The 14,449-nt window shown below is 48.6% G+C and overlaps 7 protein-coding genes across 7 annotated transcripts; 4 read left to right on the top strand and 3 right to left on the bottom strand.

The window, feature by feature from the left end:
- On the top strand, positions 1-754 carry N7529_002584 (EF-hand superfamily Ca2+-modulated protein; the record flags this gene model as incomplete). Its single annotated transcript, XM_057238112.1, has 3 exons — positions 1-3; positions 56-264; positions 388-754. The coding sequence occupies 3 exons, from the start codon at positions 1-3 to the stop codon at positions 752-754; spliced, it is 579 nt and encodes a 192-aa protein (XP_057100723.1).
- A 444-nt stretch (positions 755-1,198) lies between these two features.
- N7529_002583 (putative RNA annealing protein Yra1) lies at positions 1,199-3,043 on the bottom strand (the record flags this gene model as incomplete). Its single annotated transcript, XM_057238111.1, has 5 exons — positions 1,199-1,475; positions 1,536-1,606; positions 1,658-1,822; positions 2,755-2,784; positions 2,843-3,043. 5 exons carry the CDS (start codon positions 3,041-3,043, stop codon positions 1,199-1,201), a joined length of 744 nt encoding a protein of 247 aa, XP_057100722.1.
- A 577-nt stretch (positions 3,044-3,620) lies between these two features.
- On the bottom strand, positions 3,621-4,385 carry N7529_002582 (ESCRT-III subunit protein VPS24; the record flags this gene model as incomplete). The annotated part of the gene is made up of 2 exons (XM_057238110.1): positions 3,621-4,271; positions 4,338-4,385. The coding sequence occupies 2 exons, from the start codon at positions 4,383-4,385 to the stop codon at positions 3,621-3,623; spliced, it is 699 nt and encodes a 232-aa protein (XP_057100721.1).
- Positions 4,386-4,922: 537 nt separating this feature from the next.
- wos2 (Hsp90 cochaperone SBA1) lies at positions 4,923-5,878 on the top strand (the record flags this gene model as incomplete). The annotated part of the gene is made up of 4 exons (XM_057238109.1): positions 4,923-4,947; positions 5,122-5,447; positions 5,500-5,754; positions 5,816-5,878. 4 exons carry the CDS (start codon positions 4,923-4,925, stop codon positions 5,876-5,878), a joined length of 669 nt encoding a protein of 222 aa, XP_057100720.1.
- Positions 5,879-7,271: 1,393 nt separating this feature from the next.
- N7529_002580 (Ser/Thr protein phosphatase family protein) lies at positions 7,272-9,225 on the top strand (the record flags this gene model as incomplete). The annotated part of the gene is made up of 2 exons (XM_057238108.1): positions 7,272-7,488; positions 7,547-9,225. The coding sequence occupies 2 exons, from the start codon at positions 7,272-7,274 to the stop codon at positions 9,223-9,225; spliced, it is 1,896 nt and encodes a 631-aa protein (XP_057100719.1).
- Positions 9,226-10,496: 1,271 nt separating this feature from the next.
- Positions 10,497-11,744, top strand: N7529_002579 (translation machinery-associated protein TMA46; the record flags this gene model as incomplete). The annotated part of the gene is made up of 3 exons (XM_057238107.1): positions 10,497-10,559; positions 10,705-11,270; positions 11,327-11,744. 3 exons carry the CDS (start codon positions 10,497-10,499, stop codon positions 11,742-11,744), a joined length of 1,047 nt encoding a protein of 348 aa, XP_057100718.1.
- A 534-nt stretch (positions 11,745-12,278) lies between these two features.
- Positions 12,279-13,466, bottom strand: N7529_002578 (FAD-dependent oxidoreductase; the record flags this gene model as incomplete). Its single annotated transcript, XM_057238106.1, has 3 exons — positions 12,279-12,709; positions 12,758-13,344; positions 13,435-13,466. 3 exons carry the CDS (start codon positions 13,464-13,466, stop codon positions 12,279-12,281), a joined length of 1,050 nt encoding a protein of 349 aa, XP_057100717.1.
- Between the last annotated feature and the right edge of the window lie 983 nt (positions 13,467-14,449).

The raw sequence follows: 14,449 nt of genomic DNA, 5'->3' as shown, positions 1-14,449 counted from the left end.
ATGGTAAGCAATACCACAACACGCCGCTTTACAACCCAAGCTGACTCTGGCACAGCCTCCCAAGCGGCGCGGAGGTGCAGCCAGCTCCGCACCAGCTCCGCCGAAACGTGGGCGCGCATCGAAGCTAGCAAAGGACAACAACATCACAGCCGAAGAAGAGAACGAGATCAAGGAAGTCTTTCACATATTCTCCGATAAGAACAAAGAGTTTCCAGATGAGAAGGAGGGCGTCATTCCCCGGGAAGATGTGCGCAAGGCACTAGTGTACGCTCACCTCCCCTCTACAGTCTACAACTCTACAACCAACGATATCAATCTCCACTATAGCAACACAACATCTAATCCAAAGCTACTGTTTATGGAAGCTAACATCACTACTTTCATCAGAGCACTCGGCCTCCCACCCACAGACTCAAGCGAACTCGCCGAAATCCTCTCTGCCCTCGACCCAACGCTAAGCGGCTTCGTACCATACAGCCCCTTTGTATCAATAGCAGCCGCAAAGCTGCGCTCGCGCGATGACGATGCCATGGCCGCCGAGGTGGATGATGCGTATCAGCTGTTCACGCGCGGCACGGACGGCCCCATCACATTGTCGCATCTGAGGCGCATTGCGCGCGACTTGAAAGAGGAAAGTGTGGGCGATGATTTGCTTAAAGACATGATCCTTGAAGGGAATGGAGGTGCTGGGTTGAGTGCCGGTGTCACTTTGGAGCAGTTCCATGATGTCATGACCAGGGCGGGCGTATTTTAGCCTCGGTGAAGTAACAACTTTGGTGAACATAGGGGTTTAGGATCGGCGTTCGCTCGTGGCATTTTCTTCTTTTTATTATTTGCAGTCCAAAATTGACAACCTAATGGCCATCGTTTATTGTTGTAGGGGGTCAGACTATTCCAGTCGGAGTGTTCTAGGAAATAACGTTTGCAAGAGTCGGTTGCCCAATTGTAATGTCCCATGTTGTGATTGTAGATACATGCTTTCCTCCACTGGCTTCTGCGCAACAATCAAAAATTAAGCCTGGTACCAGCAAAAGAAAAAAAAAGAGTTAAGAAAGACAGCCATCGAAAGTAGCAAAAAAAGGAGGATAACAGAAGACATGACCCGCGCATCAACCATAAAGAGCCCCATAAAACATCCGCAGAATTGGAATCATGCAGAAGCCGCGATGGAGGAAAGGGAAAGCAAGGTTCGAGTCATTTAGGAGATCTCATCGTTCATGCCAATGTCCTGGTTGGCGTTGGCCTGGGGGACGGCGGCGTTGACGGGAGCAGCAGTCTCGGCAGGGGGAGCGTCGGTTGAAAAGTAGTCAACCATCTCGGCGTCGAGCTCCTCAACGGTCTTGGGCTTTCCGCGGGCGGCGTTGCGGCCACGAGGGCCAGCAGCACGGTTGCCACGGCGACCTCCCTTCTCGGCAGTGGTGTTCTCCTTCTTGCCCTTGGGGGCAGTCGCGGCGGACTTGGGGCGAGCCTTCTGACTGTGGAGGGATTGGATTAGTATATAGACTCAGGCGTGACTAACTGGGACGATGACTTACGCAACACGTTCAGCGAGGGGCTTGGCAGCAGGTGCGACGGGGGCGTAGGATGCATCGAAGACAACCTCGATCTGTGGCTTAGGTCAGGCGTTGTTCAAACGAATGGGACTGAATGTGGTTACCTTCATTGGGCGACCATCTACGTGGAGACCATTGAGCTCCTTGGCAGCCTTGGCGGCAGTATCAGACTTGGCGAATATGATCGAGGCGATGCCACGGCTGGTACCGTTCTGGTTGTAGGTGAGCATGACCCGTTTGATGGGACCTGCGGACTTGGTGAAGTATTCCTAGGACGTGGAGATGATTAGTAATTCATCTCAGTTGAGCGAGGCGCATGTTCTCGAGTGCCGAAAAAATGGCGGCGCAAACGAAGACGAGCAAAAGGTGAGAGAGCATCAGCGAACACATCATAGCACCAATCGATCGACTGTTCATCCCAATTCTGGAATGTAGTACTCGGCTTCCATCATCCAAACTCCATCAGCAGACTCCCAGCAATGTAACAAAGCCCACTCAAATAGAATTCCACACATAAAGACATGCTCAACGTTCTCGCTTCATTCATAAATCATTCAAGAGATCGAAAGAAAAATCTTCTTTCATGCCACTACCATCGACGCAGATTCAGTCAAAGTAGATCCATCTGCCCATGGATGCATACTTAGCAAAGACAAAAGTCATGTAGAACACGAGTGTACCTCAAGGTCACTAAATTGGGTCATCACCCCATAGCACAAAGGCTCCTCTCAATAAGTGGTATGCGACATAACAGTCTTAGGAAGGTTGTTCAGTTTGCCCTCTGAATGTGTCCCCACGGTTTCACTGATGTGTTCGCTGATGCTCGTCTAGATCTCGAGATAGAAGAGAAGGAATGAATGTGCGCAACTGAAGAGAGGTCAGGATGATGAATTTTCATCAATCATCCGAGGCACAGTACTCAGAGAACAAAGCAGGCGGATTTCCAAGCGGAATCAACACGAGCAATGAGACTCTTTCACCGTACGACAGAGCTCAACTTCTCGTCTCACAAAGCGCCAGCAAGATAATATGCGGAGACTGTGGAAGGAGCAACCTGTCTGTGCCGTAATCGAGGATCATCCATCGATAGAAGAGAGGTAAAGAAAGGTCCGAGGGTGGGTCGAAATCGTTTGCGCCGCTAGGCTTTCGACAAAAGAGAATGGCAATAAACGCCGAGGTGAGAGCCTTCTTATCAACATACCTTGATATTGGCCTCGGAAACATCGGCAGGCTGAAGAGGTTAGCATGTGATCAACCGTGGGTCTCAAAAGAGAAGAGCTGGAACTTACCAGTCCGCTGACGAGAATCTTGCTGGAAGCAGTGTGAGCGACAGGAGCCGGGTGAACAGCCTTAGGAGCAGCCTTGGTAGACTTCTTAACGCCTCCGACGGAGGGCTTCTTGGTGGCAGCGCGCCGGGAACCACGGCGGCGAGCGGTCTGGCGACGACTGCCGACGAGATCGTCAAGAGACTTGTCGAGGTTGGCAGACATGATTGTGATTATGATGAAATGCAAAGCTGGCGATTTGCAGAGGTAACAGATAACGCGTCAAGATGCGACTTGATTTAAGGCGCGTTTGAGCAAGTAGTTGAGATTAAAGGGGAGTCTCAATGAGGATAAGGTAGTACTTGTAGAGTGATGATATTCGCGTTGAGAAGGATGAATCCTGTTGAAGAGGAAAGTGAGAGATGAGGAGAGAAGGGGGGATCCATTGTGAGGATGGCGCTAAGCCTCCTTTGGTATCCGATGTTTGCAAGTAGCAGGCGGTGAGTGGACGAGGCAAAATCGCAGCGGCTATTCGTGTGTTTGGGGGCGGGACTGATTATTCATTGATTGTATGACATCGCAAGTTCGTTTGTGCTCCAACATATTGATTCATTGTGCTAAATCAGCGACTCATTCAAATCTCTATTGTGCAGAAACAAAGCATATAAACGAAAATCGATTATGTAGGCCCAGCCTTGAAAAATAGACTATGGAAAGACAGCGCACCAACTCCGAACGCGATACATCGGTTCAATTGTCATCAAAATGAACGTCATTGACGCTCTATGTTTGCAGGATATTACTAGCTCTTGAGAGCTTCCAGTCGACCTCGCATCTGCTCGAGGGTGGCTTCTTGGTCTTCGAACTCCTCCTCGGGTTGTGAGGTTTCCGGTTCTGAGATCTTGTGAACAGGCGGGGCCGTAACAGGCTGTGCCTGAGAAAGCTTGCCCTGCAAAACTTCCTGGAGGATCTTCTCGATTTCCGAATCTGCTTCCTCCTCCTCGTCCTCGAAGATGGATGGGTCTGTAATGGCATCATCGACCATCTCTTCGATAATGCCTGCCCTGACAAGTTCAGAAGAGAGTTGATGCATGGTGGAGGATAGTTGAGGTAGTCGAACTAGAGTATTCACGTCCTTCATAATCCCCGTTGACTTCTGGAGGCTGCCTTGGATCTTGCGGGCAGAAAAAGCTTCGTTGACCTGCATCCCCACGCTTTGTAGTTGGGCTCGGCTAGTGTTAAGCCGAGTGGTCTGTTTCCGGATCCGCACAAGTTCCCTTGCAAAAACTTTGGCATCATTGGTAGCCTGTTTGGCCTGAGATGGGTTTCGCTGAGCACGTTTAGAGGCGTTGAGGATGTGTTGGCGGGTTTGGCTATCGCTGATTTTGAGACGGGCTAAATCGCGGTCGAGTTGACGTGTGTTTGTGCGTATTAAAGCGTTGCATTTTCTCATCTGATGGGATGGAGACTTGCGTTAGCGATATCTTCTAAGGACTCTTCGGTCACTGGGTCTGCCTACCTGGGCTTGCGGGTCGGGCCCAAAGAATACCGCCTTGAGAGTCTCCATTGTTTCTCTGTAGCGGTGAGAAAGATTTGAGGTATGCGCAAAGTACCAGCGATCAGATGCAAATGCAGAAGGAGAGTTTAACAATCAATAATGATCCCAAGACGAGATTCGATTGGCGATAAGGCTCAAGCCCGGTGCATCGTCCTGAAGATAGGCAGGGTAAGGCTAACTCGACCGCTCTTCCGTCGCAAGTTTCGGATCTCCAGTGGCAGAGAGGAAGGTTTTTTCTCAAATGCCAAATTCCCCAGGGCTGTACCTCTAGGTTTGGTCGGTGTTTTCGATACAACTATCACTGTTGCGGAGGCGACTTCACCCACCGGGAGCGGATAACATATCTTAGTCAGTTCTGATGTAATTCAACCCACATCGTTGATGCCTCAGGTTTTAATGAAGGAGGTTCTTCCACGAGGTTCTAGCACTTTATGCCTGCGTCTGGTGAGCTTCTCTAACATTTCTCCATCTTTCTTTAACCACAATTTCTATCTTCTTCCTTCCTCTCAGTATTTCTCTCAGCTATCTTTCCACACTTAATCGAATATGTCTCAGACCCTTACTCCCGAAGGTATGTTGTGAATGCTCTACTCCTTCCCCGCTCTCGAACGCGGGACTGCACATTTTGCATGAGATTTACTATGACGTTATCCCATGGTTGAGAATGCTTTCCAGCTCGAGCTATGCCAATTATGCAATTTCATATTGCTCTGAGATCAAAATGCTGATAAGCAGCTTTTTCTAGTGACATGGGCCCAGCGTTCATCCGACGAGGAGCCTGAGCGCAACTACCTCTACGTCAACATCAAGACCCCCGATGTTCCTAAGTCCGATGCTACACTTAGCATCACCGAGAAGAATGTTACCTTCAAAGGCCCCTCCAAGAAGGGCGTAACATACAGTGTCTCCCTGGACCTCTTTGCCGAGATCGACCCCGAGAACAGCAAGGTCAACCACACCGACCGCGAGGTCGAGCTCGTTCTCCGCAAGAAGGAGCTCAAGAGTGAATTCTGGCCCCGCCTTCTCGAGAGCAAGCAGAAGATGCACTTCTTGAAGACCGACTTCGACAAGGTATGCTTCTATCTTCCCAATTACGCGATGGGTGTTGACTAACCGGATACAGTGGGTGGATGAGGATGAGCAGGATGAGGCCGGTGAGGATGACTACGCGAACAACTTCGGCGGCTTTGGTGGTGAGGGCGGCGACCCCAACGCTGGTGCCGGTGGCCTCGGCAACATCGACTTCTCCAAGCTTGGCGGTATGCCCGGTATGGGTGGCGGTGCCGGTGGCATGCCCGACCTCAGCGCTCTGGCTGGTATGGCTGGTGGCATGCCCGGTGGCATGCCTGGTGCTGATGATGAGGGTGAGGAGGACGATGTAAGTTCTCAATGCTCATGTACCGAATTTCAAAGAAATATTGACTGACCGATCTTGACAGGACCTTCCCGAGCTCGAGGAGGCTGATGACACCAAGTCTTCCAAGATCCAGGAAGTTTCTTAAATGCGTGATGCTTGCTTTCTGCGAATTCCATGACGACCAGAAACGAAAAACCGGGTGCTTGAAGACGCCCACGGGATGGAGTGCCAAAGCTAGATTTGCTTAGGTTTCCAATCGTCCACTGACTGCAGGGCTATTTCGACCAAGCAGCATGGATTTCAGAGACCTTTATACATAGTAGATCTGTCTTATGGAAACATCCCAATGATTGATGAAGCGTGATGAATGGTCATTGCTTATTCAGTAGCCTACGTACCTGTGCCTTTCTGTAGTCCCTTTCTGTCGTCCTTGATCCAATCAAAATCGTAGAAGCCTCCCTCTTTTCAATCCGAGCCAAAATCATGAGAAATCCCATTGTTGTGTAAATTCAATACAAAGCTTCGCTGCTACAGTACATTGTGTCTGGAACAACTGGAAACAGCCGATCCTTAAATTAGTTGTATCGCTTTTCCGTGGGTGGTGGGTCTTCGACCACCCCTCCTCGGCTCGATTTCCTCGATTTTGTTAAATTGCGATTAGTAGCTTCCCGAAAAACTCGTCAACTGGTTAAATCTTTTTATACATAACAAAGTTGTAATCTCTTACTGGGGGCTTGGGAGTCGTAGATGTCTATAGCTGATGCCGAGTCCCAGACTTTCACATCCTGCTAAAATACTGAACTCAGGTTACTCGATGCCTCCCACTGATAATAGCCGCTTTGCGGTCTTTTTCTGCTTGGTGGATCTATCTCGTTGAAAACAACTAATGCCTGAAATGTGACGGGTGGTCATTGCTTAGTACTAGTAGCAATGTGGAGAGTAACATCACTGTCCAAGGAGCTTTCAGCTCATCAGATAATAGAAGCAGCTCACCGATGAGGACTCACAGATTTCTCGATGGCATAGGTTATCGAACAGCTATTTTGATTCTTATCTGACTTTCATATAAATAAGCTCATCTAAGACAGACCAGTCATTCGATGAAAGAGTCCTCCGCCTACATATATGTGCACGGCAAGTCAATGTAAAAAGGTCACATTCCATATTATTCACATTACATATGCATATCTTAACGTCGCACCGCCAAGAATTCCACCACAAATATTGGACGTCCCTTGCTTAAAACAAATGCTGTACAACGTAGGAATCAATAGCTAGCAAATCAGCAAAGCTTCCAAAGTCATAGCTTAGAACTAGGTGCTCCGTAACTGTTATCTTTTCTCTATGCAACTGGTCTACATATATAATAGCAATTGATCATCTAAACTCCTTACCTGTCTCACCCTGGGTGTACTGTAGACATCATGGTGGTACTTCTCCATGTCCTCAGATTGGCATTTGCCACATCAATTGTTTCTGCATGTTCTTCCTGCGAAGGAGGAGTGAAAACCTCAGTTTACCCCAGGTTTACTCGTCGCATGCAGCCTGAGTCTTTGGATACCACAACACAGCCAAAGGGTCCTCTGAATTGGGGAGAAATCAATTTCATTCACACAAGTGATTCCCACGGGTGGCTAGAAGGGCATATCAAAGAGCGCAATTACGGTGCCGACTGGGGCGACTTCGTGTCCTTTGTGAAGCATATGCAAGATAAAGCCGCAAACAAAAGCGTGGATCTCCTGCTCATTGATACTGGTGGGTCATCTCTATAACGAACTTCTGGGTTATTGTTAATGCAATATTCCGAGTGCAGGCGATTTGCATGATGGAAATGGTCTCAGCGATGCTACGGACCCCAACGGCAAGGTCACAAATCCTATCTTCGAAAATATTGACTACGACATCCTCACTCCTGGAAATCACGAGTTAGGTGCAGTAGACGTCGCATACGAAACTTTCACCAAGTTCGTGAAAGTGTATGGTGACAAGTACTTGACCAGCAACGTTGATATCTGCAAAAACTGCCAGAATGGCGAACCAGACGAAAAGGAATGGGTGTCTATGGGGAGCAGATCCCGATATTTCAAGACCAAGCAAGGCCTGAATATCATGGCGTTTGGTGTCATCCTCGATGCAACCAACAATAACAAAGACATGACAAGAATCCAGCCTGCTGCCGAAATGATACAGGAAGACTGGTTCAAAGATGCCGTCAATCGCCAGGACATTGATCTTTTTGTGCTCATTGGACATAACCCAGTCAAGCCTGGAATTCCTAAGAGCGAAAGCAGCTTCCCACTTCTGATGGAAACACTCAGAAAAATGCGGCCTGAGATTCCTGTGCAGGGATTCGGGGGTCATACACACCGTCGAGACTTTCACATCTACGACCCCATGTCCTCGGCAATAGAATCTGGCAAATACTGCGATACCGTGGGCTGGATCTCATTGGATGGCATCAAGTCTCAATCGGTCCAAAAAACTCCAGCAAGCCCTGAAACAGAAAATGTGTTGGTCAATAAGAGAGAAGTTGCGGAATCGACCGATTCGTCTTGCACCAAGACCAAAGCTTTCGATATGAAACTAACTCGTCGGTATCTGGATTGGAACCGCATCACTTTTGCCTACCATGCTACTGGATCCCAACATATATCGGACACCACTCACGGACAAGAAGTGACAAAAAGCATCACCGACGGTCGCCAAAGTCTCAATCTGACCTTTGTGTATGGGTGCGCGCCACAAACGTACTGTATATCATGCAAGCCATTCGGTGACCCGGGCAATATCTACACCTTGGTGCAAAGTGCTGCTGCCGCGACTGTGGTTGACCCAGATCGTTCCACGAAGTCGAGGATGATCATTATCAATCAAGGCGCTATCCGCTATGACCTAGTTCAGGGCCCATTCACCGTAGATGATTCCTATATCGTCTGCCCGTACACCAGCACCTTCAGATATTTCCCCGACGTTCCTTACTCGCTGGCCTCGAAAGTCCTCGATTATCTGAACAAACCGACATCCACCAAAAGATCCATGGCTGTGGATACCATTTCCAGTCAGATGCTTGGTTACGATGAGTGCGATAATCCCTCGCCTCACAGTGGGATTGATCTCCTCCAGCCAAAATCTCTCTTTCGTCGTGTACTTGATGCGGGAGACCCAACTCCGGGATATACGACATGCGACGACCTTGGTGATGATGGCGATGACACTCCGCACTCTGAAATTCCGGAGTACACTCAGCCAGCTCATGTTCAAGCTACCGCCGCGTTCCCGGTAGATGGTCTACCGGATACGGTGGACTTGATTTTCTCGGATTTCCTTGGTGGGAGGATCGCTGTGGCGTTGAATGCTGAACATCCCTCTAAAAACTACACGACGAACGATACTCGTCTTTATACCCCGGAGGATTTCACCACGAATAGTTTCATTCCCGCTTATGCCTCAATGACCTGGCAAGACAACATCAACAACTGTCCGATTGGATGATCAGCAAGGCACATTGAAGTCTATGGGCCCCAGGTGATTTATAGCTAGTATGGTCTAGTTCAGCTGGGTTGGGTCAAACCCTTTCGGCTGCTGAGTCCATGGGTCTGTTAGGGAAGGTGGGTAGACCACAGTAGCGAATTAGATAGGTAGCTTAGAATCATAATGCTTAATTTGCTTATATATCATTAATCTCTAGTAATCTTCTAGTTTTGTATCTTACATATTTTGTTATACTACTGAGATGGTTGTTTTTGGCATTGATTTACCGTCAATTGACGTGATGTGATTGATGTACGTATAGCCCTGTGTATTCTCTACATGTATGTATCTGATCTCTCAACATTCTTATTTTTCTCGCTTTTACTGGAACTACAACCTGAAGATGTTGTCATTACACCCTCCTTGGACATGTCCTGGAGTTAAAGTGGGACCCCATGATGAGTTAGCCTATTTAGGTTAGTGTTGGTAATATTTCAAGTGCATACCGGTTGAGAATGGGATCAACTCGTTCAACTTCTTGCAGGTATGTCAGTCTGTAATTAGCTTACAATTCAGCTAGTATTTATTTGGAATGGATATGTACATATGTATAGATCCACACCTCTAAAATTTTGTTCAAACAGGGTATCGCGACCTCAATTTAAACTCGCTTACTTATATGTGGAAGTCCAGATGGTATAAGTCTTTGAAATGTAGATTTACCGATCATTCCAAAGATACAAGATCCATTTTACTTTTCTTTTGCATTCAAAGATCCGCTAACGTCGAATGATTACTACTCGAAAAAAATTGTACATGAGGCCCTATTGTGGGTAGCCAAGGGCAAATATTAGTGGGCATATGACGCAAAGGGTATCGTGAAAGGCACATACATGCCCACTGAAACTCATCGCAAATTTGAGTAAATCATATTTGTCTGATAAAATTCAACTGTAAAACATACGTGCCTTTGAATATTTCGACTTCTTGTCAACTTTAATACAGGTGTTGAAGACGCACCGCCCAGACGAAATTCTGGGACCCGCACCCGTCATTGGCTAAAAAATATTGCCGTCACACACCCCTCGTTTTCGAGAGTCTACTTCTCTCTGCAACGACCCTGGCACTTTTCGCCAATACCTTGATATCGCCTTTTGCAAATATCCCTGCCATTCTTTCAGGTTGCATCAGCGGTTTTTCTTCAATTGCGTGTGAGCGACCGAGGCGCACCCTGGACAGGCGCATTTTCATATTTTCACAATTCGCGACGTCACGTCTGCCCAACCTCCACCATGCCTCCCAAGAAGACACAGAACGAGCCTAAGAAGAAGAAGCCCACCGTTGATGATAAGACTGTGAGTAATCCCGAAACCACAAGTCCTACCTCTCAACTCAGTACCCGTGTCTACCTGCTCAGATTCCAAGGCTTGATTTGCTTCGATACATCGATGTTTGACCTGAGTCTTCTCTTGAACATGATGCTAACCAAAATTGAACTAGTTCGGTCTCAAGAATAAGAAGGGAGGAGCGGCCAAACGACAGATTCAACAGCTGAACGCACAGGCTGCAAGCAACAAAAACCCAGAAGAGAAGAGAAAGGCCGCCGAGAAGGCGCAGCGTGAGGCTGAGAAGAAAGCCGCAGAACAAGCCAAAAAAGAAAATCTTGAGCTCTTCAAGCCTGTGCAGGTCCAGAAAGTTGCATTTGGTGTTGACCCAAAGACTGTGCTATGTATCTTCTTCAAGCAAGGTCACTGTGATAAGGGCCGGAAGTGCAAGTTCTCCCACGACCCCAATGTCGAGCGCAAGGCAGCCAAGAAGGATCTGTACACCGATTCGCGTGATGAGGGAGCCGAAGAGGAGGAAAAAAGGAAGAAGGATACCATGGATGACTGGGACGAGGAGAAACTTCGCAGTGTCGTTCTCAGCAAACACGGAAACCCGCGCACAACCACCGATAAGGTGTGCAAGTTCTTCATCGAGGCTGTGGAGAACCAGAAATATGGTTGGTTCTGGACTTGTCCCAATGGAGGAGACAAGTGTATGTACAAGCACAGCTTGCCACCAGGGTATGTCTTCCAGCCTTTAAGCTCACAATCTTTTCTTGTGCTAATATTTTGGGCAGATTCATTTTGAAGACCAAGGAGCAAAGAGCCGCCGAGAAGGCCATGAAGGACAAATCGCCATTGAGCACCCTCACTCTGGAAGACTGGCTGGATTCAGAGCGTCACAAGCTGACCGGCACCCTCACACCGGTCACCCCGGAGACATTCGCTGCGTGGAAGAAGGGTCGTCTGGACAAGAAGGCTGCCGAACTACAAGCACAGCAAGCCAAGGAGGCTACCGGTCGTACACTCTTCGAGAGTGGCAACTGGGCCGAGGAGGACAGCGAACCTGAGGAAGGAGAGGACGAGAATGGCACATGGAATTTGGCAGTCATGCGCAGGGAAACCGAGAGGTTGCGTGAGCAAAAGGAAGAAGAACGTCTACTCAAGCTCAACGGGGGAGTCCTACCCGAAAGCACACCTGAAGCTGTGGGTTGAGTACCCGCGCGCCTTCACGATATCAGATTCGTGGGCCCTCGAGATCCATTTCTGCCTGCGACATGGGACCTTTAACGTTTTCTTCCATGCTGCTATGCGGTCGGATCGCGATGTCAAGTGATCGCTGCAATGGCTTGCCTAAGCTGCTCGCTTTGTACGCAACCTTGCGCATCAACGAGGCCTCAGCTGGTCGCCTCGTTCTTTCCACCTCTGTACGTGTGTACTACAACTGCCATACGTAGAGGAAAAGTGCAAGGCTGACTGGCCACAGGGGCGCAAAGGCTTTGCGAGTCTTGTGTCCCATGTGATAGAAAAATCAACGGCCGAGATACCTTTTGATAGCACCTTTCTTTGTTGATAGCAAAAAGTTCGTTCGCTAGATGAACCTGATGCATTTCTTTCCTCTGTTTGAAATATCTCCCGTCGCTGCGCCGGTATCTTTGTGGCAGCAAGGGTTGTAGAATATATTGACATATGTACACTTCAGAACTGATGTTGTGAGTTAATGCATACGCTCACGAATGCAAGTACGATTTACAACAAGGCCTTCGCCCGTAGAAGCCTCTTCTCAAGCATCAACGCTACGATGTCTTCCGCAACACCGCGAGACAGCTCAAATCCACGACCTCCAGCACCATAACCATGGACGATATATCGGTCATCAGCGAGCTTCTCGGCCTCAATCCGCATTCCGCCCTCTCTAGCAGGCCGACGGCCAACAATATCGCGAATTACATCAAACTTCCCACCGCTCTCTGACGTGAAAGGGAACCACTTGGTCGCATTGGCTAGCAGCCGCTGCCTGGTCTCTGGAGATGGGTTCGGATCCCAGTTATTCAGCTCCTTCGTGCCCCCGATGATCGTCCCGCCATCAAGAGGACGCGGAATGCAGAACGACCATGACCCGTCTGTATTTTGACGTGTGATGGTCTGGGAGACGGGGTTACGAACGAGGCAGGTTTGACCTGAAGACGTCAGCACCAATCAACCCAAGTCCACAAACGAACACATACCCCTGATAATAAAAGACTTGAGGTCTTCAATCCCAGTCCCGGAGCAATTAACCACGGTCCTCACATTGGTAGCCAGACTAAACGCCTCCTTCAAGTTCGCCAGCGTATACTGTCTCACCTCACCTCCCTTCAAGACGAACTTCCGTAGTAAATGCGCACAGTAAACAGGTGAATTCACCACATACGTCCCATACTGCACGCCCCACTTTACGCCAGCAGGAAGCTCCTCTTTCTGCAGCGCCCGGAACCCATCTAGATGCGAGTACACATTCTGCACACTTTGCTTATCCAGATATTCTGGCGGTGGAGCCTCGAGGTGCTCGATACCCTGGACGAACTCGATCCCGGAACCCGGCTCATGGGCCGACACGTGCTTAAAAAAATCATAGGTTCTCTGCGCTTGGTTTGCTTCCTTAAGCGCCTGGGGCGATGATCCGGGTACGGGTCGGTAGTGTGCTCCGGCCCATGGCGAGGCATAGTTGACCGAAGTATCGGCGGGGAAGTCGCGGGCTACGAGGAGGATGGATTGCGTGAACTCAAGGTGATGTTGGATGCATAGCGCGGTCGAAAGACCGAGAACCCCTGCTCTTTTGGGTGGTCAGTTGGGATATTGGATTGGATTTGTTTTGCTTTTTCCCTCGTTGGTTGTCTATGAGGGTTTGCGGTGTTGGACTAACCCGATCACCACGATCGTTTCCCGTCCGGACATGGTTGATTTGAAGTGTCACAAGGTGAGTATAGAAAGAAATCTATAGGTTGACTCGAAAGTGGATAAGCACCTGAATACCAAACTATTGTATTTATGCAGCGCCGTAGACCAATTATCGGATAATTCAACGAGGTCAAGGTCAAGGGTCAATCCGGGGAAAGCGATAAGCCCCGCGATCAGATGATATGCGGTATCTGCGAGCTATGGCGATGTGTGATCATCTATTCCGAATATGGATGACCTTAAAAGCATTAATTGGCCTTGAGACCCTTAGAGTTATAAACTCTCTATAGACATTATCATCGTTGGAATTGGCAACAGACATCGGAATGCTGAAATGAATATGCTCCAATTCCAACCAATTTCGTACCCGGGTCTCCCGGCATTGATATGCTCGTCGCATTGAATATGTATGCATATTGTAGTTTTTAACCAAGACCAGTTCAAGAGACGGAATCGATCACCCAGTACGACGTAAAACGCCCAACCTATCTACTTGCCCAAGCTTGATTGGAAACCCTGTCGGCGTTACCTGTCCCCGATACTATCACAAAGGCCCAAGCTCCATTTGGGACGTTCGACGGTACCTTACTGTACAGGGATGACTGCATATTTTTAAATACACCGTCACATCACATAATTTCATGCTAGAGAGAGAGAGAGAGCGAGCGAAAGAAGTGTCAAGATCGTTCATTCATTAACGTGAAAAACTACAAGATTATAGTTCATAAACTGAAACTCGAACGGCCCTATCTGATTTGGGCAAAAGGGGATGACTCGTTATAGGTTCAATACTTATGTACAAAGTTGCCTAGGGATCCGTGGACTTCTCGAAGACTGAATAAGTTGCAGGGATTGGTTAAAGAGTGAGGTTGTAGGCGCCGGGGAATCAGTGTGATGACGGGTGATTGGTGGGCCGAAGTGATGAAAGCTGCAGCTAAACAACATCTGCACGGATCCCAATCACATTGCTGTCTCAGATC

This window comes from Penicillium soppii, assembly GCF_028829465.1.
Source record: "Penicillium soppii strain IBT 18220 chromosome Unknown utg000003l, whole genome shotgun sequence".
Taxonomy (NCBI): Eukaryota; Fungi; Ascomycota; class Eurotiomycetes; order Eurotiales; family Aspergillaceae; genus Penicillium; species Penicillium soppii.
This window is presented reverse-complemented; position numbering and strand designations above follow the sequence as displayed.